The sequence below is a fragment of the Acanthaster planci genome, linkage group LG20 (genome assembly GCF_054643075.1).
Source record: "Acanthaster planci isolate LZ-2023a linkage group LG20, COTS_SCS, whole genome shotgun sequence".
NCBI lineage: Eukaryota > Metazoa > Echinodermata > Asteroidea > Valvatida > Acanthasteridae > Acanthaster > Acanthaster planci.
In genome coordinates, this window is record NC_141796.1 from 11,418,955 (window position 1) to 11,444,691 (window position 25,737).

Sequence of the window (25,737 nt, forward strand, 5' to 3'; positions counted from 1 at the left end):
TTTCCAATGCATCCCACCATAGAGGTATTTGATGCTACCATATGCCTGCCCCATGTACCTCCACGTCTCAACTAATGTATCCCCTGCACTACCCCCCACCCCCGACACCCTGATAGTTAGAAAACCAATGAATTGAGCCCTATTTTCCATACATCAGTTTTCCCCTTTTTAAATTAATGAATAAATTTTGTTTTTCCCCTTTTGAATTTGGAAATAACAGCTTTGGATTTTTTTTCATAAGGAGAAACAAAAATTATTTTTCCCCGAGCCGGAGGTGCGCGTGCAGTGCATGTAGTATGTAGCGCGCTGTAGTCTTGCACCAAGACGTCGAAGTATTCGATTTTATTGCTGTAATGGAATAGAATGGTCTTGCTCATACAAAACAAGTAACGCCGCGCCGCGCCATGCGTGCTCACTTAGGACCGGATGTGCTTCAAAGAACAGAAGTAATTGAGTCACCCTTTTTCGGTGTTTCCCCTCGAAAATTCCTCTTTCTCTTGGAGTTACCTTTAATTTAGTTATCACCAGCACAGTTATTTTCCATCTAAGACGGCAGAGCAAGTTGCATATCAGTTGGAAAGTAGGTGAGTTGTGTGTTGAATTTTAACGTTTTCCCACATGTTTACCTGCCGTCATGGCCGGCCGTGTCTGGTGCATATGCACCTTCCTCAGGAGCGATTACCGGTTCATGTCTAGGCTACCAAAGAACTGGCCACATACCGTAGGTGTATGGAGGTAGAAATCTATTTCTACCTCCATGGTAGGTGTACGATAATTCATGTCCGTGTCGGGCACAATAAGTAAATTTGGGAAGAGTAGGCCCTACGCCAGTAGACCTATTGTGTAATATTATTAGCCGTCAGAAAGCAAAAACATGTCCATAAAACTTTTAAACTGACACTGACTAAAGTTCAATTTAGGAAGGAAAAAAACAAGTCATTTACTTAGCCTACAGTTACGTAGAAAACACTTCAAATTTTTCCGACCAGTCTCATAGTCATAGGGTTTGTGCACAGGCTGTCAAGTGGCTTCCGTATGGACCTTTCCATCATTTTATGTGTAGGCCCACGATGGCTTGATCTTCACACAATCTTTCAATCTTATCGCATGGAAACTTTGCCAGTAATTCTGCGATGATCCAACGTGTCCGTGATGGCCAATTCTTCTCTTTCTTAACTGGCTTTTTCCGAAGATGGTTTCCAAGAGGGAAGTATAGTCGTAAATTTCATACAAGATCAACCAATAGGGCAATGCAATCATTACTAATTATTTCTGAGAATGACACCAAGGATTCCCCAGTAGTGCCCTAGGCACTGTGCAGCTCGGAAGCCTGAAGAAACCTTTAGAGAGGAAACAATGAGAAGCAGTTACAGTTAGAGGTGGGAGGAAAACCCCAGAGGAATATTCTGGATAAAACCCATGGAATCGGGTAGGGACTGAAATTTTTGTGAAAACCCAATCTCCATGTGGACCAAGCCGGGAATTAACCCTGACCACAGACGTGGAAGGCGAGGAAAGAACCACTACGCAAACCTGATTCGCATGATTGTGAGATTGTGCTGATGAACCCATTATTTCCAACACCCACATCATCGATCATGACTTACATCTTTGGTGTACATTAAAACAGTTTTTTGATCAGGATTTGTGAATTTGGGTATCCGAAGAAATATCTTTGATTTTCCTTGAGCAGGGCATATACATGTACATGTACACATAAACGACAAAGACATCAAAAGAAGGTTGATCATCTGAGAAAACATTTTCTTCTTTAATTTTTTCAGGTTAGAATATGAATTTTACGAGTTTCATGTGAAAAACATCACATCTGTGAAAGACTGGGATCTACTGTGAAATTCTATTTGACATAGCTACAGAGATTTCTTTGAAAATCTTCAAGATGATCGTCACAGCAGACAACGCAAGCAATATTGTGTTTGTGATTGAAGGAACAGCTGGTATGGGCGCCTACTTCAAAGAATTGAAGACAAATTACATCCTACCTGCACTCATGTAAGTCGGAAATGAGAGGAAATATGTTGATCATTTTAGCAGAAAGTACTGGGGTTCTGTTATCCTACTTGATCAAAGTGGAAGCTTTTGGTTGATGATGGTGTACAGATTTGGTGTGTGAACGGCACAGCTAACCCTTTTAAAAGCCTAAACTTGCTTTCTCTTACTTTAACCCTAAAGAGTGCAGTAGAGGGGGAATCTGGCCCTCCATATTTTTCCTGGTACCATCACGGTGCAATTTTTTTCATACTCTGAACCTGCTGTTTTGTTTTTTCATTAATGTCTTGTGGTTATAATGACAATTGATGATTTTGTAAAAATCACCCACTTTTCCAAGACAGGTCAGGTAAAAGTGCATTTTTCCACGCATATGGCCTGGAACTTCAAGTAACCTTAATGGTAAAAGCACATGTCTGAGTTGAAATTGTACATTTGTACTGATAATCAGTTTCTCAACATGCATATAGGGCTGTGCCGAATATCTGAATATTTGATCAATTATTGAATATTTGAATATAATATTCCAAATTTGAATACTCAAATGCAAAATTCTTGAAAAGGAAGGGAGAATTTTCTTTTGTTTTAAATGAAAAAAATTGCACTGTGGATGCTTGTTTCAAGCAGATTCAGATGAGAAGTAACAGAAATCTTACAATGATTCAAAAAGTAAATTATTCCTAAAACAAATTAAAAGCAATAGATATTTTCAACAGGACAAAAAGTAGGGCCTACTGTGGGCCCGTTAAATCTTGCTAAATCATGGCTGGGATACACACCGTACTTGTACTCATAGCAGTGAAAAGCTATTATAGTGATTATAATGTACAGTTGTGTGTGTTATTGCTACTGATTTTTGTATGTGGTTTCTTCATCAACAATCTGCCTGTCGGTACGACCATATATTCAGATACTTGATTGAATTGAAGGTCAAATATTTGACATGTACATGCATGCCAAGTTTTTAGAAAATTAGGACTGCTGAGATCTATGGTGGCAGCGGGGGGGGGGCAAAATCTGCTCCATTGGCTGGGAGATGGTCCAAAATAATGTGACTCTTTAGGTTAAAAGTGCCTTTGTCCTTATTCATGAGTTGATTATCTCAATGAACATTGAATTGGGAAGGTCCCAAGTTTGTACGCCAATTCAAAGAATTTGGCTAAGTTCCACATTGTACTCAACATACATTGTACATGTACATTGAACAAATAACACGGATTGGATGGATACTGCCACCGACATTGGTCATCTTACTTTTTAGCCAGTTTTTGTCCTATGACTGTTATGTGACCAGCAATTAAGAAATGTTGCTAACAGAATTTGGTCACTGCTAAAAAGAGTTCCAGTTGCAACTGACAAGTTTAGGCATTATTTCCTTTGTCTATTCAGACACTTCAATGGTGGACCACTTGGAGAGAGTGATTTCAGTGGTGATGTGAGTACAACTTTATTTTCAAATTTTTAAAATATTGATCAGAACTCATACTTGTTAATCTTTCTTATCCATTAGATTATTCCATTTGTCCATTTCTTTAGATTGATGACCTTTTTACAGACATGTAAAACATACTTACATGTACCAAACACCACACAATAAAATGAATCCACTTTTTATACAAGAACTTGCTGATTTCAACAGAAGCTATGGACACACAAATGTTTTGTGCTGTGTGATTTAAACTGGTGGCTAATTTTGAAAAAGAGTGGTCGAAGGTTATTCAAAACACCTGCTAAACCAATTGACTTGTATATAATATATGTGTCTCTTGTGCTATGCATCAACTTTGGACACTTTAAGTCTCATAGCTTGTGATTAGATATATTTTTGTGGAGTGTGTGTTGGCCAGTGTTACAATATCAGAAGGACTCTTTGCCATTTGAAAATGGGGTGTTTATGTTTTCTAAGTTGCATTAGGTTTTATACTTTTACCTGCTTAAGTGTGGCAAAACAAGGTTTTCAAAATGGCCTGTGGGGGGTGGTAGAAATACCCCTGGAGATGCCCCTTCAGCATAACCATTGACATGGAGTTGTTGTTTCTCACAGTATGGTGGGCCGCTGTACAGTTTAGTCATCTATAACACAGTGGATTGTTATCCCTCACCGGCAGTATCATGCATCGCTCCAACCAGTAATGCATGGCAGTTAAGCAACTCAATGGATAATATACAGTAAGTTAGGAGGGGAGGAGCTGTGGGCAAAAAGTGGGAGGGGTCCACCTTTAGTAGCATTCCGCCTCTGGGTTCATCATGTTCCCGTACCTTGTTGCATCCAAAGTTTTCTTTTTGTTGCAGCTTATGTTTATAAGCTCAATTGGATTGAAACCAGATTGTTTTACTGTTGTGAAATATTGAGACGTTTTTTACATGTACGTGTACATGTATATTTCAAAACTAACGTCTGTGGAGACCAGAAACATGGCATTCATTTGTTTTGGCCTGTAGTATAGGCTCTGTTTTATTTGGTGGTTGTTATCTTGTGGTGTCATTATCTCATTACCTGTTGGGCCTTTACAGTTGCCTGACTCTAGATCCCCTAATTTCCTCATGCCACATCACTTACACAGACTTCATTTGAAGGGTTCTAACAGGTGAAGATTGAGGATACCTGTATTTTCCTTGCCCTTTGTTCATGAAATTGGATTAACTTATGTAATTCATTGCCGGAGCTTCCCTCCAAGTAAAAATGACATTCATGTCAATTTAGTGTCACATGTATGTTTTCTTCTGCTTCAGAATTTAAACTGGTCCCTCTATTATTTGAAGCATTCACCTACCCCTGTCTTCTCTTTGTTGCACTCTGTCTCATTAAGTGTTCTTTTATTTGCTTGGGCAGGTTCATTGGTGGAGGAGGGGAGAGTGGTAGCCTTGTAGCAGAGGGACTGGGATCAGCCATGCAGATATTTGATGACTTTAAGGCTAAGAGACACTCCAGGTAAGAGTTAATGCATTTTTATTTTCTGATAAGAATAATAACAAAGAAGTGATCACTTTCAGGTGCAAAACTCAATCAGTTTTATCATAAAATATGCTGTAGAAGACTGTTACAGGAAATTCTGTTTTGTACCCCAGAATATGACGTGCTCAAGACGTTTTCATTTTTCCCTCTCTGACCATAATTGTGTTGAATGTTAACTGTGTAGGAGAGTCAGGTTGGCATAGTGATTCTTTCCTTGCCTTCCACATCTGGGGGCCTGGGTTCGAGTCCCAGCCTGGTCCACATGTGGGTTGGGTGTTCGATCCCTACCTGAGTCCGTGGGTTTTCCCCAAAACATTTATCCGGGTTTTCCCTACCACTTCTAAAACTGAACATTTGTTCATTGCCTTCTTCGCTCATTATCATCCTGTAATTGGTGCTACATGTAAATGTGCTGTTAGATGATCAGAAATAAATAAATAAATAGATAAATAAATCATTCTGAAATGTAAATTCAAAGTCGTCGCCCTCCCACAAAAAGATACGTTTATTTACCAGATGTTACTATTTAAATACATGTTTATGTCAACTCGATGTCCATGACCATTGCCTGCTTCATGGCAAGAGCTTCTTTCTTTTCTGTTCCGGAGATCTGAAGAGGTGAACATGTACAACAGCCATGTAAGACAAAAGTCTGACTTCTTGACGCTTGATTTTTTTTGTTACCTTTTAGTCTTGCCAACTGCACCTGTCAATGCATCTTGGTCTGTAATTTACCGCCGTTCTCTCTACCGAGTATGGAAAGTGGGAATTACATAGGATATACATCGGAAGATTTAGTCACACTGATGGCTGAGGTGAGTATGCTGTTTCCTTGTAGAGCTATATTTTTATTAGACCTACGTGTATTGTTCAGAAACTTACATTGTAACATCCATATTGCTTTCAGATGCATCAGTTGAACTCTCTTGTGTTGAATATTTTCAACGTAGATATTAAAATTAAGGGTGGGACGTTTACATATTTTAAATGAAAAAAGTTCCAAATTCCTTTACAGATTTTCCCAAACGTTTAAACGGAGGTAGAGATTTGATATTTTGATTGATGCAATGTGGCATTTTTATTGTAAACAATGCCTGTAGCGTGTAATCTGATTTTCAGAATATTTATCCCTTTTAGTTATCCATGTACTTTTTTAGAAAAAAGTGGATTCCAAAACAATAAACATTGCTTGTTTTAAGTGACCCAACTTCAATCTTTCATTTTTTACATTGGTTGGACGATATGAATTGTTGAACTATATAACTATGCATAAAACACCAATATAGGCAGCGACGCGCTCTGTAAAGTGTTGGCTAAATGTTTAAACAGTTTGGGAATGTTTTCTAAATGTTTTTCAAATTAAACGTAAATTCCCACCCTCAATTAAAATCTTGACATTGTTACCTATGTTTTGGTGGAAAATTTCACAAAATAACAAATTGTACCCAGATAAGGAGGGTAATCGTCATTACAGATAGTTGGTGAAATCAGCCTGACCATTTGTGATCCATGTTACTTGGTTTGAATGATGATGTAAAAGTTTTACAATTGCATGATTTTTGACAGGACTGCATTCAACTTATGCAGATATATGCAGAAATGCAGGCACCTTTGAAGTCTATCTGCATTGTTGTGTACATGAAATTGCCAATGGAAATATGATTTGAAAATGCTGGCGCCTCCACAGACTTGGAACACTTCTTAAACTGTCTTCACCGGTCTAATGACATGACACCAATGACCTCTTGTAGGCTAATATTAATTAAAAACCTTAGTGACTGCTGTTTATTTTGTGAAGAATTTGTTGAGTTCATATGCCACTTCCAGCGAAGAACTTATATCATCTTAGTGTAAGTTCCAAAATTTAGTCCATTGAAGTATTTTATAATTGGGCAAAACATGGAAAGTTTAAGGATTGAAATGTCTTGGAACGTTGAATACCTTTGATTGCAATAGAAAAAAATACCACTTAAAAATTACTGATTAGCAACGGTTGCTACTAAACACAAATATGTGGCATTGAGTAATTTAGCCTACCCGGCTTCAAAACAAGACCAGACTAAAAACAGGGAAAGTCCCGTAAGATGTGCAAGTGCCATACAGGATTCATGTAGCCATGGTACTTTTTATTCTCATTTCCTTTTTATTCAACGAGCTACAATAACCAGTTCTGTTTTGTTGCACCTGTTTTTACATTGCACTTTTAGAGTCAGGCATTTCTGGGAATTCTAATTTATGCCACAATCACTGTCGACCTTTTGTAGCATCCATTATTCGGCGGGACTTCTTGTTGCTTGATGTGCGTAGTGCACGGAGCATAATACCCAAACAATTACATAAATTGCAGATCCTGTTTTACATGTACATAATGCTCTGCACTTGCCACATCATACGAATCATGTCAACCGTTGTCTGTAAGTAAATGATATCAGCCTATGAAGGACGTGAATGTGTTCATACTTGAAGCAATAAATCTTGTTAGCCTAACCAGCATAAGTGATTTGCTTTTATGAGCTAAATAACTGCAGGGTTAGGGTAGCTGTTGTAATGACAATTTCTTTTCATGCTGTTTGCCATAATGTTTGAAGTCATGAGCATCAGGCCTCAACCTTACTAGTGTCCATGAGCAGTCATTGCCACAATATGGTGAAGCACTGGCCACAGTGCCCTCTGAGGAAAAAAAAACTATGTTACAGTCAAGTAGGCACACATGCCCTTTACATACAGTGAAATCTGCCGTATATGTCTGATATTGCTGTTACTGTTGTACGGTTCCCACGGCCTGGAAAAGTCATGGAAGTTTGTTTACGGTTCCCACGGCCTGGAAAAGTCATGGAAGTTTGTTTACGGTTCCCACGGCCTGGAAAAGTCATGGAAGTTTGTTTTCGTTTTCCAGGCCTGGAAATGTCGTGGAATTTTGTAAAAATAATTGAAGTCATGGAATTTTTCATACCCTGTGTGATTTTTTTTTGCAACTTTAAATGTCCGAAGAGTTCAAGAAATTGTATTATTGGGTCATGGATTTTCATAATTTGGTCATGGAAAAGCCATGGAGTTTAGTTGTCCTTGACACATACACAGTGTAGGTGCAGGAACCCTGTGTTGGTGCTGTTAAGTTTTTGACCCACAGTATTAAAAAGCACTTTGACAGTCTAGTCTTTTCCTCACCACGACCAAACTGTGTAGACAGGATATGGTGGAGAAGTTCTGCAAACCAGACTACTTTCCATTCGTGTAGAACATGGACATTCCACCTGTTTGTGGGAGCTTGTTTTTGACTGGCTCTCTAGGCTCCAATGTCCCATATGCATTAGCAGGAAGATGTTACTGCACAAAGAAACTGAACTGATTTCACCCACTGAATGTACAGTCACCTTGTTCACTTTTTGAAAAATCAAATAACACGAACATCTGTACATCTTGCAAAATTTATGTCTTTCTCACGCTTAAGTTCGGGTTGTTCTTTCCACAAGTCAAATTGTAACTTTAGACAAATTTAATGTTGTGCACTGTACATGTAGCTGCATCAAAATCACATGCGATATATGTACATCTGCATTCTTCTTACACTGGTTCCCACTGCTAAACTGAATGAACTGTAATGGATTGGCCGGTAATCAATCTTTAGCTGTGAACCCACAGTGCATGGTACATGTGCATACGTCTGAACTAAGGGATTCGTCAGTGTTTTCATGAAGTGACAAAAACCTCTAAATCTGGCCAAACTGACATTCTGAAATAATTGCGTTTGAAAATACCAGCCATTTGATACACCTTTTCAATCACTTTTATGTTACCGATTGAGAAATTTTTTTACGAATTTATGAAATGTCAGACTTGGAAAATGCTAATCCATACTTACATGTAGTTACAGAGATTTTGTTTAAATTACAGAATAATTCATGAATAAAAACTGATGAAATTTTTTTCACTTTGTGAAAACAGAAAAACCCTGAGGTCTTTAAGTTTTTTTCCTACTGCATTATACCAACTTTTTGTCACTTTGTGGAAACAATACGTGCTTGAAGAAAATTGTTACCTTTCATTACATTTCAATACATACACAGGTGTTCATGTACAACATCGTTGGCGTGTTTATGTACACACACAGACGTGTGCAGAGATTTTGTATATTGTCTCGCTGTTTGTTCTGCAAATGAGATGATTTTTTGTCGGTGAAAACACCGACAAACTGTGCAGACAGTGAAAATAAAACTAGATAAATACCCACTAAAGATTTGTTTAAGTCAAACCGCCAAAGCTAATCTTTTGCTTGTGCATGTATTCTGCCTTTTTCTGGATTTGTTTTGAGGCCAAAATCCTTGTCATTCACCGCTCTAGGCACACTCGATTTTCCCTAACCATCCCTGATGCATGCGTACAATGTACATACAGTAGTCGGTCTACACGGTAGTCTTTACATGCCCACAGTCCAGCCGAACATTGCTTCTTTGCAAGTAAAATATGGTGTTTTCCTGACATGTACTGTACTTTCAAGTCTTTATCAACATTCCTAAATAAATAACAAAATATGAAAGCTCTCTACAGAACCTTTAGTTTCACAGGATTGTAAATTTGTAAGCATAAATTGATGTTCAACTAATCTTATTTTTAAGCAGGAAAGTGTAAGTGTTGCCCTGCGTAACCCTAAATTCTGAAAAGGTTGTTAGAGCATGCCAAATGAGCCAGCCCATTCATCTGTCAACTTACCACCTACCACTACATATTCCTTTTATCCTTGCCACATTATGAAGCTGTTGATTGTTTGGGGGCTGCGTTATAGGCAGACCTAACAGCGAGTTGATTTTTTTCCACTTTATACTTCCTGAAACTATTGTTGCTCAATGGTTACCTTTGCCTGCTAGACTTTCCAAACCTTAGCCAAACAAAGACAGTGCATGTCAGGAATTATGAGTCATGAGGGTCAATGGTTAGTCAATTGTACACTCACTCATTACATGTATGAACCTGGGATTACATTTTACACAGAGGAGCTTACACCAAGCTGCACCTTAGTACTGGCTCCATGATTGCCTTCATGGGGGGATTTTGCAGGTTTGAATCAGAAAGGATAGAGTATAGCCACGTATCAATCCTGACAGAGGATTAAATAATGTGACCTTGACTCTGTGCAAGCAGATGATTTGGGAAGATTTATGAAGGTTTCTTGAGAAAATGTCATTTTAATACCAAGAAAACAGCAACGTGTGTATACGTGTATGTGCTTCATTGGTTTAGAGTAAAAGTTCTATTCCTGTTTACTCTAGTTGCTTTTTGATTTTATTGTTGAGAATTGTGGACAGCAGACCAATTATTTGGTTAGATTATTATGTTTATATTTTGTTGTGTAATTCCATTTTGTCAGATTTCAGGGGTGAGAGTTGTCAGGAGTTTTCCTGATATTGAAATATTTTTGTCAGGAATTCCTGATTTCAGGATTTTGCAATCAGTCTCTTAAAAAATCTTGGAAATCCTGAGTTTACCATTCACATATATAAAAGTTGATATAGAACACAAAAAAGGGGGTGACTTGTTTGTACCTTAGAGCGTACTTTGCCCTAGGACCCTCACAACCTCAGGTGTGTCTGCTGACTACTTGATTGATGTTTCATTTTTTTCCAATCTCGCTCTCTTGGAATTATTGCATTTAGACTTCTTTCCTTGTGCATTCATCAGACGTAATTTTTCTTTTTGGGGTTGTCGTTTTCCACAGAGAAACATCCATCTTTCCATCGTGTCCCCACGCAAGCTTGCTATTCTGTATGATCTCTTTGACAAAGCTTGTGGTGAAGGACAGAAACCCATCAAGGATTACACAACAGATCCAAGACATTTGGTACTCTTGAGTGGCTTTGAGCTTACAGGTAGGTATGGATGCTGGGAGGGGGTGGAATTTGTGTAGGACGGGGGGAGGTTAGCGATCTCTTTGACAACACCTGCAGTTAGGGACAGAAACTTATCAAGAATTAATGTAACAGGTACAAAACGTTCTCTTGAGTGGCTTTGACTTTACAAGTCGGCGCAAGGTGTGGAGAAAGGATGTGACTAGCAGGTTTAACTGTGTACTCGTCATTTAACGTCCACTGCGTTGTACGTGACTTAGACAGGAAAATGATCCCATTTCTAACTTTGTGTTTGTCTTGTTTTGTTTCTGTTTTAGAGAGATCATCAGGGGCAGATACCACCAAACCCCTCCCCCCAGGTTCGTCCCCATCACATCTCCAGGTGGCATCAGTAGCCGGGGCAACAACATCCACATCATCTGCATCATCTGCTGTTCCTTCCTCTGTGACTGGTACCCCTGCAGGTAGCGCCATGCGATCCATTGGAAGTTCAGCATCTCAGAGTGTGTATAAATGATAACACATACATACATAGAAATGAAGCCATTACAAAAATTGGACAACATCATTAAAAGAGCAATTTCTGCTTTTGATAAAAGAATCTGAATGTGACGGTCTTTTTATGTAGGTTTTGTTTTGTTTCATTAGAATTGTTGTTTTATTCTCCATAACAATCAACATTTCTCCAAAATTTGTTTTGAGAGACTGTTTATGTCAACTGTGACTCTGCATATGGCTTTTCAAACCTGAAAGCATTTTCTGCCTTGGGCAGAAGTACCCCTCATTGGTTTGAAAAAAGCCATGTTGGTGGGGCATATTTGGTAGTGATGAAACCGTAATGCATGCATTTCGTAGTTACTCTTCAACCAACAAAGTGCAGTTCCCTCGAAAGGATCCTCCATGGCAAGGGAAATTGCGCCCTCTCTTGGTGCTGGTCAGGCTCATTTTGAATCACTGGAGTAATCACCTCCTTTTTGAGTCTATCTAAAGCATGAAAATATGAAGTAATAGTTGGGATACTGTCTTGCTAAACTTGGCAGAGTTCTTTTAGAACCGAGAGTCCTATGTTCAAGGGTAGAAATGTGAGTCAGTAGACAGAGCTATGCTGACAGTTTCCAAATATGGGGGAAAATCTTTTCTTGATATCAAGTCCATTGGGTTGAATCCTGATCTACTAGATTTCTAATGTTAGCCAATTTCCCATTGAAACTGATACAAGGTTGTAATCTGTTTGTCCACACCTACAGCCAATCAATCCGTCAGTGGTCGTGGAGCTCAGCGTATTGGTTCTCCAGGGTTCAAGGTTCCTTCAACAAACATCCCATCCAGTCACTCTATTAGCTCTCCAGGTACGTACTTGTACCCAGAGGTGCATTCGAGTGAGCTACTTGCGTTAACATGAGTATACTCCTGAGCATTCCAACGGCTGGAGCACGACCCGAGGGTCAGCGGGAGTATACTCCTGTACCCAAGTGTAATGCGCACGCATCCGACTCATGTTGACAGGAGTAGCCGCGCGAATGCACCCCAGATTTTTATACAGAGAGAGTAGTGTCAACTTTGGAACCAAAATGGCTGTTCATTAGCAAGGTATGCAGATATTGTGTGCTAACCGTCCAATTTGGTTGCAACAGTTGAGACACTCATGTGGCAATTCTCTATATAAACAGGTCTACCCGTACCCGTCTTTCGCTTCAGGAACCCTCACGCCAATCTTAGCCATATCCTCGTCAGTTACACACTGCCGGTACTAACAAATCATTTTTGGTCAATTAAAAATACTAATGCAAAGGCTTTGGTTTCTTGATAACTTGCTTTACTTTTGCCGATCCAGCCACTGTTAACCAAGGTCAGGGTATGTCACCACAACAACCTATGAACCAGTTCACCTCAACCCAAACCCAGCAACAACAACAACAACAACAACAAAAGTATCAACAGCAACAACTTCAGCAGCAGCAGCAGCAACAGCAATTCCAACAACAGCAACAACAGAACCAAGCAGCAGCCCAGACATACGGGGGAGTGGGGTCCCGGCAACAGTCTCTAGGCAATCAACCAATGAGTGGCCAAGCTACAAGTCAGATGATACAAGGGGGACCTCAGCAGCAGGTAAGCTAATGTACTTTGAGTCAATTTCTACCTGAACAGAAATATTACCCTAAAGACCATGGCTATCAAGGCCAAATGGCCTCTTAGTGTCTCATCTAGCCGTCTACCTATCCTAAGGACAAACAATGGATTTTGAAAGGCAGTTTTTGCTTGTTAGCAAATTTACTAGGAATCTTTTTTTACAAAATCTTCAACACTGGTGAACGAGTCTTCATGTTTCCTTCCTCAACATTAAGTGCATTTGAAATTTGGCCTCAGAGAGTGTTGTGTGGTGTCAGTTTTAAAAGTTCTTCTCGGAGAGAACAGGAAGGATTTTATCTTTGGCTGGTTAGAGACGAATGGGAAGGGATAAGTGCTTGAATCTTGGAAGAAAGCTTTTCTCCTCAGAGAGAGAGGAATGATTATCAAATTGATTATATTTGTGTAAAATGCGTTTGCAGCAACAGCAGCAACAGCAGGCACAGACTCAAGCAGCGATGTCACAGTTGGCTAAGAAGACAGCACTGCAACAGCTGACACCACAGCACTTGAAGATGCTGATGCAGGTGAGACAGCAGCGACAGCAACAACAGCAGCAACAACAGCAGCAGCAACAACAACAGCAACAACAACAACAGCAAACATCAACATTTAATCAACCAATGGCCGTGGTACAGCCAATCACTGCAGGAGGAATGCCAGGGATGTCTCAAGTCCAACCCAACGTGACGGTGACCTACACCCAAGCAATTCCTCAGGTAGGTTATTAAGTCACCAACAAACATTCCTCAAATCAAGTAGCAGGTGTTTAAAGCTTCAAGTTTGCTAAGCAACATTTTCTGTGGGCATTTCCATCAAATCGGGTCCTATTCCCATGTGTGTGTATTTTTCTTTTACTGTAAGCTCTTATGGTGTGTATGATTATCCTTTGTCTAGCCCAATCCTGCCGGGAGTGTGACAGCAGGCCAGATGGTGCCCTCAGGTGCCATCCAAGCTGTTCAGGATGTAATGAAACATGCTGCAGCGACACAGTCTCAACGATGGCCACGCCCTGGTCAGCAAGGACAAGCCTCAAGTAAACCTCAAATCCAGGATAAACCTGTTTTGGTTTGCAGCTTTTGCTTGGGATCAGTGTTCTGTATTGGAAACCCACTTAAACATATCACAGATCTGTTTTCATTACTTGCACATTTCTCTTATTGTCTATGGATGTTTCTAAGGTAGAATTTATGGCAGTAAAAACCTACAAGCTAGACAATTTCATGTTGCACGTTCAGACAGCTCTGGGCAGTTACAGTGGAAAACAAGGTCTTCTAAGGGTGGACAGCAGAACAGTTATAAATATCCCACGTACATCCTGTAGTTTTGCTTCTGTCAGATTGCCATGGATTTATGCGGAAGTGGTAAGAAAAGGTGACACCAAATCTTGTCAGTAACTGCAGAAATATTAAAGTTGTTGGTTTGTTTCCTACTTGTTTGTTTGTTCGTTTCTTACAGGTCAGCGTATGCCAGTCAAACCCAACATTCCCGGCATTCCAGGCCCCACACCCAGCACACCATCAACAATAAACACACCATTGCAGCAGCAGCAACAACAGCAGCAGCAACAACAGCAGCAAGGACAGTCATCACTGGTTCCCTCTACTGGTGTCACTGGTATCCAGCAGCAACAGGCTGCACCCATCGGTGTCGTCAATCCCATGCTACAACAACAACAGCAGCAGCAACAACTTGTGTCATCACAGCAGCAGCAATCGATGGCCATGGGCTCATTGGTAAGTCGCACTTCTTAAGTTTAGGACTGGAATTTTAGTGTTGAAACACTCTTGAGTGTGTAGCCTCAGTGACTTTGTAGGCATGTTGGGCTGTCCAAAACGGGTTTCCAAGCTGTGGCTATGTCTATAGCCAACATGAGCCAGTGTATTTGTAACCAGCAGTGACCTAGACCTAGCCATGGGCACAAGATTAGATGGCATTCATGGGTAACTTACCTCTTTGTTTTATGAGCAGCGTAATGAGATTTATTCTAACCTTGTCCCCCTCTCAGCCTGTAGATTCGATGAATGTACAGCAACAACAGCACCAGCAACAGCAGCAGCAGATGGCTGGTATTCAAACAGGACCGGTCAACACAGTGGTGTGGAGGGGTCAGCTAGAATGGCATGAGGTCAGTTTCATCTAGTATTGTATTTGAGTCCATCACAAGTCCGGCACAATTCATTCAGTCTTTTCTAAGCCAATTCACAAGCTATTCAAATGAGCTGTGACAAAAGCAATTTTTCATTGCTCACCCTGTTACTTATGACTGGCCTTGTGTCTGGCCTTGTGACTGGCCTTGTGTCTGGCCTTGTGACTGGCCTTCTGAAAAGACTAGTGACTGGTCTTGTGACTGGCCATGTGACAGGCCTTGTGAAGGGACTGGTGACTGGCCTTGTGAAGGGACTTGTGATTGGCCATGTGACTGGCCTTCTGAAAAGACTAGTGACTGGTCTTGTGACTGGCCATGTGACAGGCCTTGTGAAGGGACTGGTGACTGGCCTTGTGAAGGGACTTGTGACTGGCCATGTGACTGGCCTTGTGAAGGGACTTGTGACTGGCCTTGTAAAGGGACTTGTGACAGGCCTTGTGAAGGGACTTGTGACTGGCCTTGTGAAGGGACTTGTGACAGGCCTTGTGAAGGGACTAGTGACTGGCCTTGTGAAGGGACTTGTGACTGGCCTTGTGACTGGCCTTGTGAAGGCCCTAAGTTGAAATGTGTTCAACATTAGCAACTTTGTAACATAAATATTTGATCTGACATCACTGTTTTGCATTCACGTTTACTTTCCCACCAAAATTGAATTGGCATTGAATTTTTTTTCTTCTCCGTCCAGCGCCCCAAGATGGCAGGCCCTGAGGCCAAGATCACCCGAACGCATACCTGTCATGTGACCGTCGGTCCAGATAGCAAACTCCAAGTGGAACAGTGGCCTAATAAACTCATCATGCAACTTATTCCACAGCATCTATTGGTAAAAGAAAAATGGAATTGTTTTTGTGTACAAAAGGAGAGATAAATCTAATGTCATAGCTTAACATCTTTTTTGTTACTACAGTTTTGCAGTTTCTTAGCGTAGTGCACCTTGTAGGTAATTTGAATCATTTCATCAGTGTCATTTTTAATGTTCTTGTCTTCTGTCATTACAGCAAGGTCTGAGTCCATTACTGTGTAACTCTCAACAAGTTGGTTTCCAGTTTCCTGAACAGAACAACGACCCTGAAGCAATGAGAGCTCTCATGAAAGTCATGCAAAGCAATTTTGTAAGTTTGTAAAAATGATTTTATTGATAATGTGTCAAGAATCTGAGCATGTGTTGATCAACCGCAGAAGGACACTTGTACTTTAGCCTAATCTGTGCTACTAATGACTGAAATTCAAAGGAGCCTAAAATGTTGTGTTGCAAGAATTCTCTGAGGTAACCCTACCCCCTTCTTAATTCCTTGTGGTTTGTCTCTTCGTTCTCAGTTTTTTGTTTAGGCCTACACAGCTTTCTTCAGAGTTCCGTTTATTATTCCCCCTCCCTCTGTGTTTCCTCACTGTGCCTTATTAGTTTGTGAGTCCCACTTTTGCCCAACCTAGTCACTGGTAACATTTTAGGAGAGCCTCTAGACAGCGATTTAGTTCGCTTTTTGGTAATCTTTCAGGGGTGTTATCAGGGTTTTTTTAGATCTGTTTATGGTGTTATTCCTAATTTGTGTTTGAGTGTATTCATGTGTTGTTACCTGAGAAATAAGAAAGAAATAAATAATAAATGAAAAAACCTTAACCCCTTCATGGTGGGATTATTTTGACCGCGACTGCTGGGCTGTGGCATGCTATGAATGGAGGGCTTTGTCTAGCAGCAGGCCCCATTGAACCAGCAGCTGCATGGTGAATAGACTGTATGTGTGGTATGCACTAATGCTCACACAAAGGTGCTGTAGTAGCAGTCATCTGTAGTGAAGGGGTTAACAAAGCTATGTAAGCATCCAGTTATTTATTGTTCAAAACTAACAGGATTCCAACCTTCCTATCTACAGGCTGGTAGCGTACACTTTCCTACTGAAGTTCCGTGCAACATCCGGATCCTAATGCTGTTGTATTCTCAACGGAAGTCCATGTTTGTTGGTTTCATTCCCAACGACCAGGCTGGATTTGTCAACCAGTTCCGACTGGTCCTGACCAAACAGAAGAAGAACCAGGGAGAGAGAACTCGAGGGCAGATGGTAAGAAGGAGACAGCTGGTTGTGGAAATAATCTTTTCGTCAGCACTTCGGCCTAATAAGTCAAACGATTGCTGTTACGCTAGGCCCTTAGGATTATGTTTAAAAAATGAACATGGTAACAAGCAGCTGATAAAAAATCACTCCTTCATAAAAGCTCAACTACAGTTGTATTCTGGTGTGTGTTATTAGAGGGATTTTAGGCAGAACAGGGACTGCCATGGTGGGTATAGACCTTGTCCTATCCTGTCAACCCAACCCAGGCAGAACAGGGACTGCCATGGTGGGTATAGACCTTGTCCTATCCTCTCAACCCAACCCAGGCAGAACAGGGACTGCCATGGTGGGTGTAGACCTTGTCCTATCCTGTTAACCCAACCCAGGCAGAACAGGGACTGCCATGGTGGGTATAGACCTTGTCCTATCCTCTCAACCCAACCCAGGCAGAACAGGGACTGCCATGGTGGGTGTAGACCTTGTCCTATCCTGTCAACCCAACCCAGGCAGAACAGGGACTGCCATGGTGGGTATAGACCTTGTCCTATCCTGTCAACCCAACCCAGGCAGAACAGGGACTGCCATGGTGGGTGTAGACCTTGTCCTATCCTCTCAACCCAACCCAGGCAGAACAGGGACTGCCATGGTGGGTGTAGACCTTGTCCTATCTCATCAACCCTACCCAGGCAGAACAGGGACTGCCATGGTGGGTGTAGACCTTGTCCTATCTCATCAACCCTACCCAGGCAGAACAGGGACTGCCATGGTGGTTGTAGACCTTGTCCTATCCCATCAACCCTACCCAGGCAGAACAGAGACTGCCATGGTGGGTGTAGACCTTGTCCTATCCCATCAACCCTACCCAGGCAGAACAGGGACTACCATGGTGGGTATAGACCTTCTCCTATCCCATCAACCCTACCCAAACTCATTGGACTTTGACAGATCTCAAGGGATATAATGGATGTGAAAATATCTTGCCTTTGACTTTCGGGTTGGATAGCTACGAAAGTAATCAAGGTGGATTTCTTCTAGCACAGATAAAGTTCACAAGCACAGTAGACTTGAAATCTGTAAATTGTGAAAAGGAATTACTCTTGTCACGTCATGACTTGTTAGGTGGGTCATATATTTGTTGAAATAAGGTTACGGAATAGGGAGATGTATTTGGGTTCTCTAAATGTGCTTGTCCAAGTGAACTTCAATTATTGTGTCTTTTCTGTAATGTTTCTGTAGCAACCGTTAGGCCAAGGGGGTCAGCTTCAAGCACGGCAGTTTGCAGCCGCTGTCAACCAGCAGCAGCAACAACAGCAACAACAACAACAACAGCAGGTGGGATTACCCACAATGCCTGGCAGCATACCTGGCTCCACCAACATCTCCACCATAGGCATGTCCAGTGTTCCCGTAGCAACCGCATCCATGGGTGGTATGAGTACCGCAGGGGGTAGCGGTGGTAATGGGAATGCTGCGATGCAGGGAAATGCAGTTGCTGTTGCCCAGCAGCAGCAGCAACAGCGAGCACAGCAGCAGGTAACATCTAAGACCTGTAGACAATTTCCAAACAATTCCCAAACTTAGTTCTTATTCCCTTAGATCTGGATACAGTGTGTGGCACAAGCTGTAGATGTTACAATGACACTCATCAATTCTGCGTGATTTCATCTCTCTTTCTGTTCAGCGTTTCTTGGAAATGGCTAAAACTCGGGATCTCCATATGAAGAAACAACAGCAACTGCAGTTAGCACAGAAGATTCAACAGCAGCAGCAACAACTACAGCAACAGCAACAACTCCAGCAACAACAGCAGCAACAAAGGTAACGTCTGAAATTAGGTCGTGATCCGAAAAGATCAATGAACTCATGTACCTGTGTGGTACAACCTGTGCTCAGTTGTGAATATGTGTTCCCAAAGGTTAGATTGAAACCCCAGACCTATAAACCTGAGCTCCTGTGTTGTACCAAGTGAAGTGGCAAATCATATTTTAGCTTCTGATCACATCATCTTATTGCTTTTCTGACAACAGCTGAGCTATGCAATGCATCATGATCACATGATAACCGTTTTCTTAAGTGGCAGGTTTTTTAATGTTTGCTTCATTTTCTCTGCTCCGTTAAATTGTGTAGGTTACAACAGCAGCAGCAGCAGCAGCAGCCAGTCCAACCACAACAACAGCAACAGCGCCCTCAGTTGCCCCCACCTGGCCAGGCAGTGGTGCCATCGGGGGCTTCCCCTGCCCAGAGCCAGCAGCTGCCTACCAATAACCCTCAGCTCAGACATCTTCTCATGAACCAACCCCCGGTGAGACCACATTGGGTTCCTGAATTACTTGTCTCCAATGTTAGCACACACCCACTCCACTCACAAGGTGCTGGGACGGGCAAACTACCCTTTACAGAAAGTATATCATAGTTTAGAGATATTGGAAGCATTGTGGGACACCTGCTAGCCCAATCCAAGTCTGCACATTCAGCACCAGTTTTTTAGTGGAGTACTTTTTGAGTACCAAGTTCTCTGCCAAATATTGAACTAGTTAGGAGGGTACAAAGCTGAAGAACAAGGACATTGGATGGTATATGCACAAAGATAAGATGACTTCAGACTATCGATTTTTAAATAGAACTTAAGTTTCAAGGTCAAAAGTACTCAAAAAGTACTCAACAGAGTACTTTCTGAGTAATTTTCTTCTTAAAACTTAGACTTAAACTCTGAGTGTCTGAAGTTATATATTTAGTACACGTATTCAACCACAACACTGTACACCGGTGCACACATGCAGACATATTGACTTGTGTCATGTACATATCAAACTCGCCAATGAGTGCTGGACATAAAAAGATCATGCTCTTAGAAATAGCTGCCCTTCCCAGCACCCTTTCCCTGTAAGGACAATAACTAGATTACCCTGGAACTTTGTTTCAAGAGGAAAGGATATGGAAATGTCCTGGAAATCAAGATCACGTAAGGGTTATTTTTGGATGCGTCCTATAATAGAGAATATGACAAACTTACAAGCTAAATCGTTGTTTGCATGGCAGTGGCTGTGGCAATCCTCCAGTTCTTAGCCACATCCTGCTGGGGGCTTAGAACCACTTCGCACCGGTGGCATTTATCAATGTTGATGATCCTGGAACGGGATAATTATCAATTTTTTTCTGTTTTCAAAATTCTTTAAAAAATTATATCTTCATTTACTGGACACTTGCACCCACAAAAAGGACCGTCTGGTTTCTACTCTAATCTGACAGACAACATCTATTGACGCTGGAGTATTTCAGCCAGGCCTGCCACCTTGTAAAAAGAGCCCAGATTCTAGGGTGTTACGTAATTTTCTTTTGTTCACGAACCTGGCACAGTGCACAGCTGACCTCTTTTCAATAGGGGCCAGATTAGCGTGCAGCGGTACTGTGTGGCTCATCGCTGTAGTGCTAATCTGCGGGTGCGCGATGCCCAAAACAGTGGTATACTGTTTAAAAAGAGTGATGGATTACCTTCGAAAAATGCAAGCCTAAAAATGATGGCAATTCCCAGCCGCTGGTCTTTTGTTCCGAGTACGGTCTTTTGTTACACGGACCAGCTCTTTTGTCCCATTTCGGGCACCTTGACTCTGCGTGTAAACCCATGATCAAATGTAATTTGCGGCAAGTCGGTCACTTTTTTTGACTGTAAACTTTCAAAAAATGGCCTCTCCACGACAGCCTCTTTGTGAATCACTGTATTGTGAGTTCTATGTATGTAGTATTTGTAGACATTTATGTGTTTGGGTGAACCATAGTGACTGATAGGCCACTTTATAAGGAATGTCTATTTTTGAATTGGAGCCTTTTGGGGTTCCCATTTATTGTCTTATGTCTCATGACTTGAATACCTGTCAATACACGTCAGTCAGACAGTAAATAATCATATTGTTTGTTCATTTTGGTTTTCATGTCTTAGGGAACCGTTCAGCCAGGCATGCAAACGCAGGGTCAGACACAGCAACAGCAGCTGCAGTGGCAGCAACAACAACAGCAGCAACAACAACAGCCGGGTGTCAGTCAACAACAGCAGTTCCGCCTCCAGCAGCCGCAGCAACCAATCATGATGCAGCAACAGGCACAGGTTGCCCAGCAACAGTTGTCACGGCAACCAGCCCCAGCACAACCTGGAATTCAAGGCATAGGAGATGAACTTACGCTCTTTGACTTGCTAAAATGAAGAAGACAACTTTTTTATTATGTGCATAAATCTTGCATAATTGTAATATATTTGCATATATTGTGCAACTGAATAATTAGCCTGTGTATTTGCATAGAGTGTGGCTACATTTAAAATAGCATTTTAAATTAAGGGCTTTATTACTTTTACATTTATATGCATGAGACGGGTACCTCATGTAAACAGCTCTCAATCTCATTTGTTCTGCTTATCACTGGCCTTAAGTCCAGTCATTCTCTGGGAGCCAACATGCATACCAAGGCACTGTCTCATGTGGAGGAAGTCTCTCCTGTCTGGACTTAACAAAGTGAGACACTTGCTCGCTCACCACCAAGGAGATGTGTTCACGTATGCTGGACCGCGACATTTAGAGCAAGAGTTCTGGGTGGGATCAAGCTGCAATAAGGCCCCGTCATAATCAAGTCACGGCCAGATTTCAACCCCGTTATCAGCCACTTCGAACGACTTGTTAGGCCATGTCCCAAACAGGCTTCCAGAGCTCTGGCTAGGTCTACTGTCTTTGCATTTCTGTGTATTACCCATGGAGTGACGACCTAGCTCTGGACAACAGGCTTCCAGAGCTATGGCTAGGTCTACTGTCTGCGCATTTCTGTGTATTACCCATGGAGTGACGACCTAGCTCCGGACAACAGGCTTCCAGAGCTCTGGCTAGGTCTACTGTCTGCGCATTTCTGTGTATTACCCATGGAGTGACGACCTAGCTCTGGACCGCAGGCTTCCAGAGCTGTGGCTAGGTCTACTGTCTTTGCATTTCTGTGTATTACCCATGGAGTGACGACCTAGCTCTGGACAACAGGCTTCCAGAGCTGTGGCTAGGTCTACTGTCTTTGCATTTCTGTGTATTACCCATGGAGTGACGACCTAGCTCTGGACCGCAGGCTTCCAGAGCTCTGGCTAGGTCTACTGTCTTTGCATTTCTGTGTATTACCCATGGAGTGACGACCTAGCTCTGGACAACAGGCTTCCAGAGCTCTGGCTAGGTCTACTGTCTTTGCATTTCTGTGTATTACCCATGGAGTGACGACCTAGCTCTGGACAACAGGCTTCCAGAGCTGTGGCTAGGTCTACTGTCTGCGCATTTCTGTGTATTACCCATGGAGTGACGACCTAGCTCTGGAGCACAGGCTTCCAGAGCTGTGGCTAGGTCTACTGTCTGCGCATTTCTGTGTATTACCCATGGAGTGACGACCTAGCTCTGGACCACAGGTTTCCAAGGCTATGGCTAGGTCCATTGTCTGAGCATTTCTGTGTATTACCCATGGAGTGACGACCTAGCTCTGGACCACAGGTTTCCAAGGCTATGGCTAGGTCTATTGTCTGAGCGTTTTTGTGTATTACCCATGGACTGACGACCTAGCTCTGGACCACAGGCTTCCAAGGCTATGGCTAGGTCTATTGTCTGCGCATTTCTGTGTATTACCCATGGACTGACGACCTAGCTCTGGACCACAGGCTTCCAAGGCTATGGCTAGGTCTATTGTCTGTGCGTTTTTGTGTATTACCCATGGAGTGACGACCTAGCTCTGGACCACAGGCTTCCAAGGCTATGGCTAGGTCTATTGCCTGTGCGTTTTTGTGTATTACCCATGGAGTGACGACCTAGCTTTTGACCACAGATTTCGATGCAGCTTTAAACAACTTGTCCATGGCATAAATTCAGATTGCCCTTTTTATCATCAAGTAGAGGCAAATGAAACTTGTATGTGATCATGCTCTTTAACCACTTCCTGCTGGGGACTCCGGAATCGGAGATGTATGGTTTATATGCGTGGCCAGGGTCTCCAAACTCGGACAAAGGAGACAGGGCCCTGTAATAAAAGACCGTACTCCAAACAAAAGACCAGGCTGCTGGGCATTACCGACATTTTTCACTCTCAAAAGCCTCGCTTTGAAACCGTATACTAGGGTTTGGGGCATTGAGAGCGAGCGGATTACCACCGGGGACAAAAGCGCGCCACCACCGCAGCGATGAGCCACACAGCACAGCTGCACGCTAATCTGGCCCCTATTCAAAAGAGGTCAGCAGTGCACTGAGCCAGGTTCGTGAACAAAAGACAGTTACATAACACCGCACAATCATAGCTCTGTTTACAAGGCTGCAGGCCTGGCTGAAATACTCGGGCGTCAATGAAGGTCACCTGTCAACTTAGAGTAGTGCTTAAAGATTACTTCGTGCAGCTATAAATGACCGTTAAATGAATTTAGGAATTTTTGAAGGATTTTGAAAATGGAAAAAATGATAGTCATGCTGGCCCAGCATCATCAACATTGAAAAATGCCCCATCATGAAGTGGTTAACACAATCATCTGGGGAAACATGTATTAATGATGGACAAAAACATGGACGTTGTTTATTGCTTTTGGTGGGTTGGAGAGACCACAAAAATAGGCTGGAACAAATAAGTTCTGGATTTTTTTTTCAGTTTTGTTGCATTGAGAATGTAGAAGTTTCCTTTTCTAAATGAAGAATGTTCTTGAAAAGCTGGAAATTCTCAACTTTCTGGCATTAAAGTTGGGTCTTATGTTGTTTTTATTAATAACAGTTAGCACAGTTGACCACGTGCGAAAGCTTTGTCAATAAAAGCTTTTTTCATGGAAACTGTTTTTGGAACTGTTTTATTCAGTGCTTGGAGGGAAACTTATTCCATAACGAATTTCAACTTCTCTGACACTTCTAGATAATCAAAATTAATCTGTATTCCCAGATAACTTTCAGCTTTTCTTACACTTCTGGATGATTTTCATAAATTTTTAAATTTTCACCCTGAATTAAAAAAATTACAAGGGGCACGCCTTGCATTTTTATTGAAATTTAGTCGAATTAGGACATGTTCTAAGGCTTAGAAACGTATTCCAAGATAAATTTCAGGCTTTTCTTGATTTGTTTTATGCAATTTAAACCAATTTCAAATTTTCACCCAAAATTGCAAAAATTACAAGGGGTTAGCCTTGCATTTTAAGTCAAATTTCACCCAAAACTGATCTTTTTAGAAAAGGCTGAGAAATGTATTCTAAGATGATTTTCAGCTTTTCTTACACTTCTAGGTCATTTTGGTGCAATTTAAACCAATTTCACATTTTCACCCCATATTGCAAAAATTACAAGGGGTTAGCCTTGCATTTTAAGTCAAATTTCACCCAAAACTGATCTTTGCAGAAAAGGCTAAATAAATGTATTCCCAGATGATTTTCAGCTTTTCTTACACTTCTAGGTCATTTTGGTGCAATTTAAACCAATTTCACATTTTCACCCCATATTGCAAAAATTACAAGGGGTTAGCCTTGCATTTTAAGTCAAATTTCACCCAAAACTGATCTTTGCAGAAAAGGCTTAGAAATGCATTACCAGATGAATTTCAGCTTTTCTTACACTTCTAGGTCATTTTGGTGCAATTTAAACCAATTTCAAATTTTCACCCAAAATTGCAAAAATTACAAGGGGTTAGCCTTGCATTTTAAGTCAAATTTCACCCAAAACTGATCTTTTCAGAAAAGGCTTAGAAATGTATTCCCAGATGAAATTCAGCTTTTCTTACACTTCTAGGTCATTTTGGTGCAATGTAAACCAATTTCAAATTTTCACCCAAAATTGCAAAAATTACAAGGGGTTAGCCTTGCATTTTAAGTCAAATATCACCCAAAACTGATCATTTCAGAAAAGGCTTAGAAATGTATTCCAAGATGAATTTCAGCTTTTCTTACACTTCTAGGTCATTTTGGTGCAATTTAAACCAATTTCAAATTTTCACCCAAAATTGCAAAAATTACAAGGGGTTAGCCTTGCATTTTAAGTCAAATTTCACCCAAAACTGATCTTTTCAGAAAAGGCTTAGAAATGTATTCCCAGATGAAATTCAGCTTTTCTTACACTTCTAGGTCATTTTGGTGCAATTTAAACCAATTTCAAATTTTCACCCAAAATTGCAAAAATTACAAGGGGTTAGCCTTGCATTTTAAGTCAAATTTCACCCAAAACTGATCTCTTAAGAAAAGGCTTAGAAATGTATTCCCAGATGAAATTCAGCTTTTCTTACACTTCTAGGTCATTTTGGTGCAATTTAAACCAATTTCAAATTTTCACCCAAAATTGCAAAAATTACAAGGGGTTAGCCTTGCATTTTAAGTCAAATTTCACCCAAAACTGATCTTTTCAGAAAAGGCTTAGAAATGTATTCCCAGATGAAATTCAGCTTTTCTTACACTTCTAGGTCATTTTAGTGCAATTTAAACCAATTTCAAATTTTCACCCAAAATTGCAAAAATTACAAGGGGTTAGCCTTGCATTTTAAGTCAAATTTCACCCAACACTGATCTTTTCAGAAAAGGCTTAGAAATGTATTCCCAGATGAAATTCAGCTTTTCTTACACTTCTAGGTCAT

At 41.3% G+C, this 25,737-nt stretch overlaps 1 protein-coding gene across 3 annotated transcripts; it reads left to right on the forward strand.

Annotated features, from left to right (window-relative positions):
- Positions 1-381: 381 nt before the first annotated feature.
- Positions 382-23,957, forward strand: LOC110987725 (mediator of RNA polymerase II transcription subunit 25-like). 3 transcript variants are annotated; one of them, XM_022250727.2, is made up of 21 exons: positions 382-584; positions 1,785-2,013; positions 3,400-3,445; positions 4,055-4,179; positions 4,844-4,942; positions 5,658-5,781; positions 10,680-10,830; positions 11,127-11,312; positions 12,057-12,158; positions 12,644-12,921; positions 13,362-13,658; positions 13,837-13,975; positions 14,398-14,675; positions 14,948-15,067; positions 15,774-15,911; positions 16,087-16,200; positions 16,960-17,145; positions 18,376-18,672; positions 18,821-18,957; positions 19,267-19,441; positions 21,077-23,957. In XM_022250727.2, exons 2-21 carry the CDS (start codon positions 1,901-1,903, stop codon positions 21,335-21,337), a joined length of 3,366 nt encoding a protein of 1,121 aa, XP_022106419.2. In that variant the 5' UTR covers positions 382-584; positions 1,785-1,900; the 3' UTR covers positions 21,338-23,957. The 3 variants fall into 3 exon arrangements, with proteins under 3 accessions (XP_022106419.2, XP_022106421.2, XP_022106420.2); XM_022250729.2 differs by having other exon boundaries at positions 11,127-11,273; XM_022250728.2 differs by having other exon boundaries at positions 382-580.
- Positions 23,958-25,737: the final 1,780 nt, after the last annotated feature.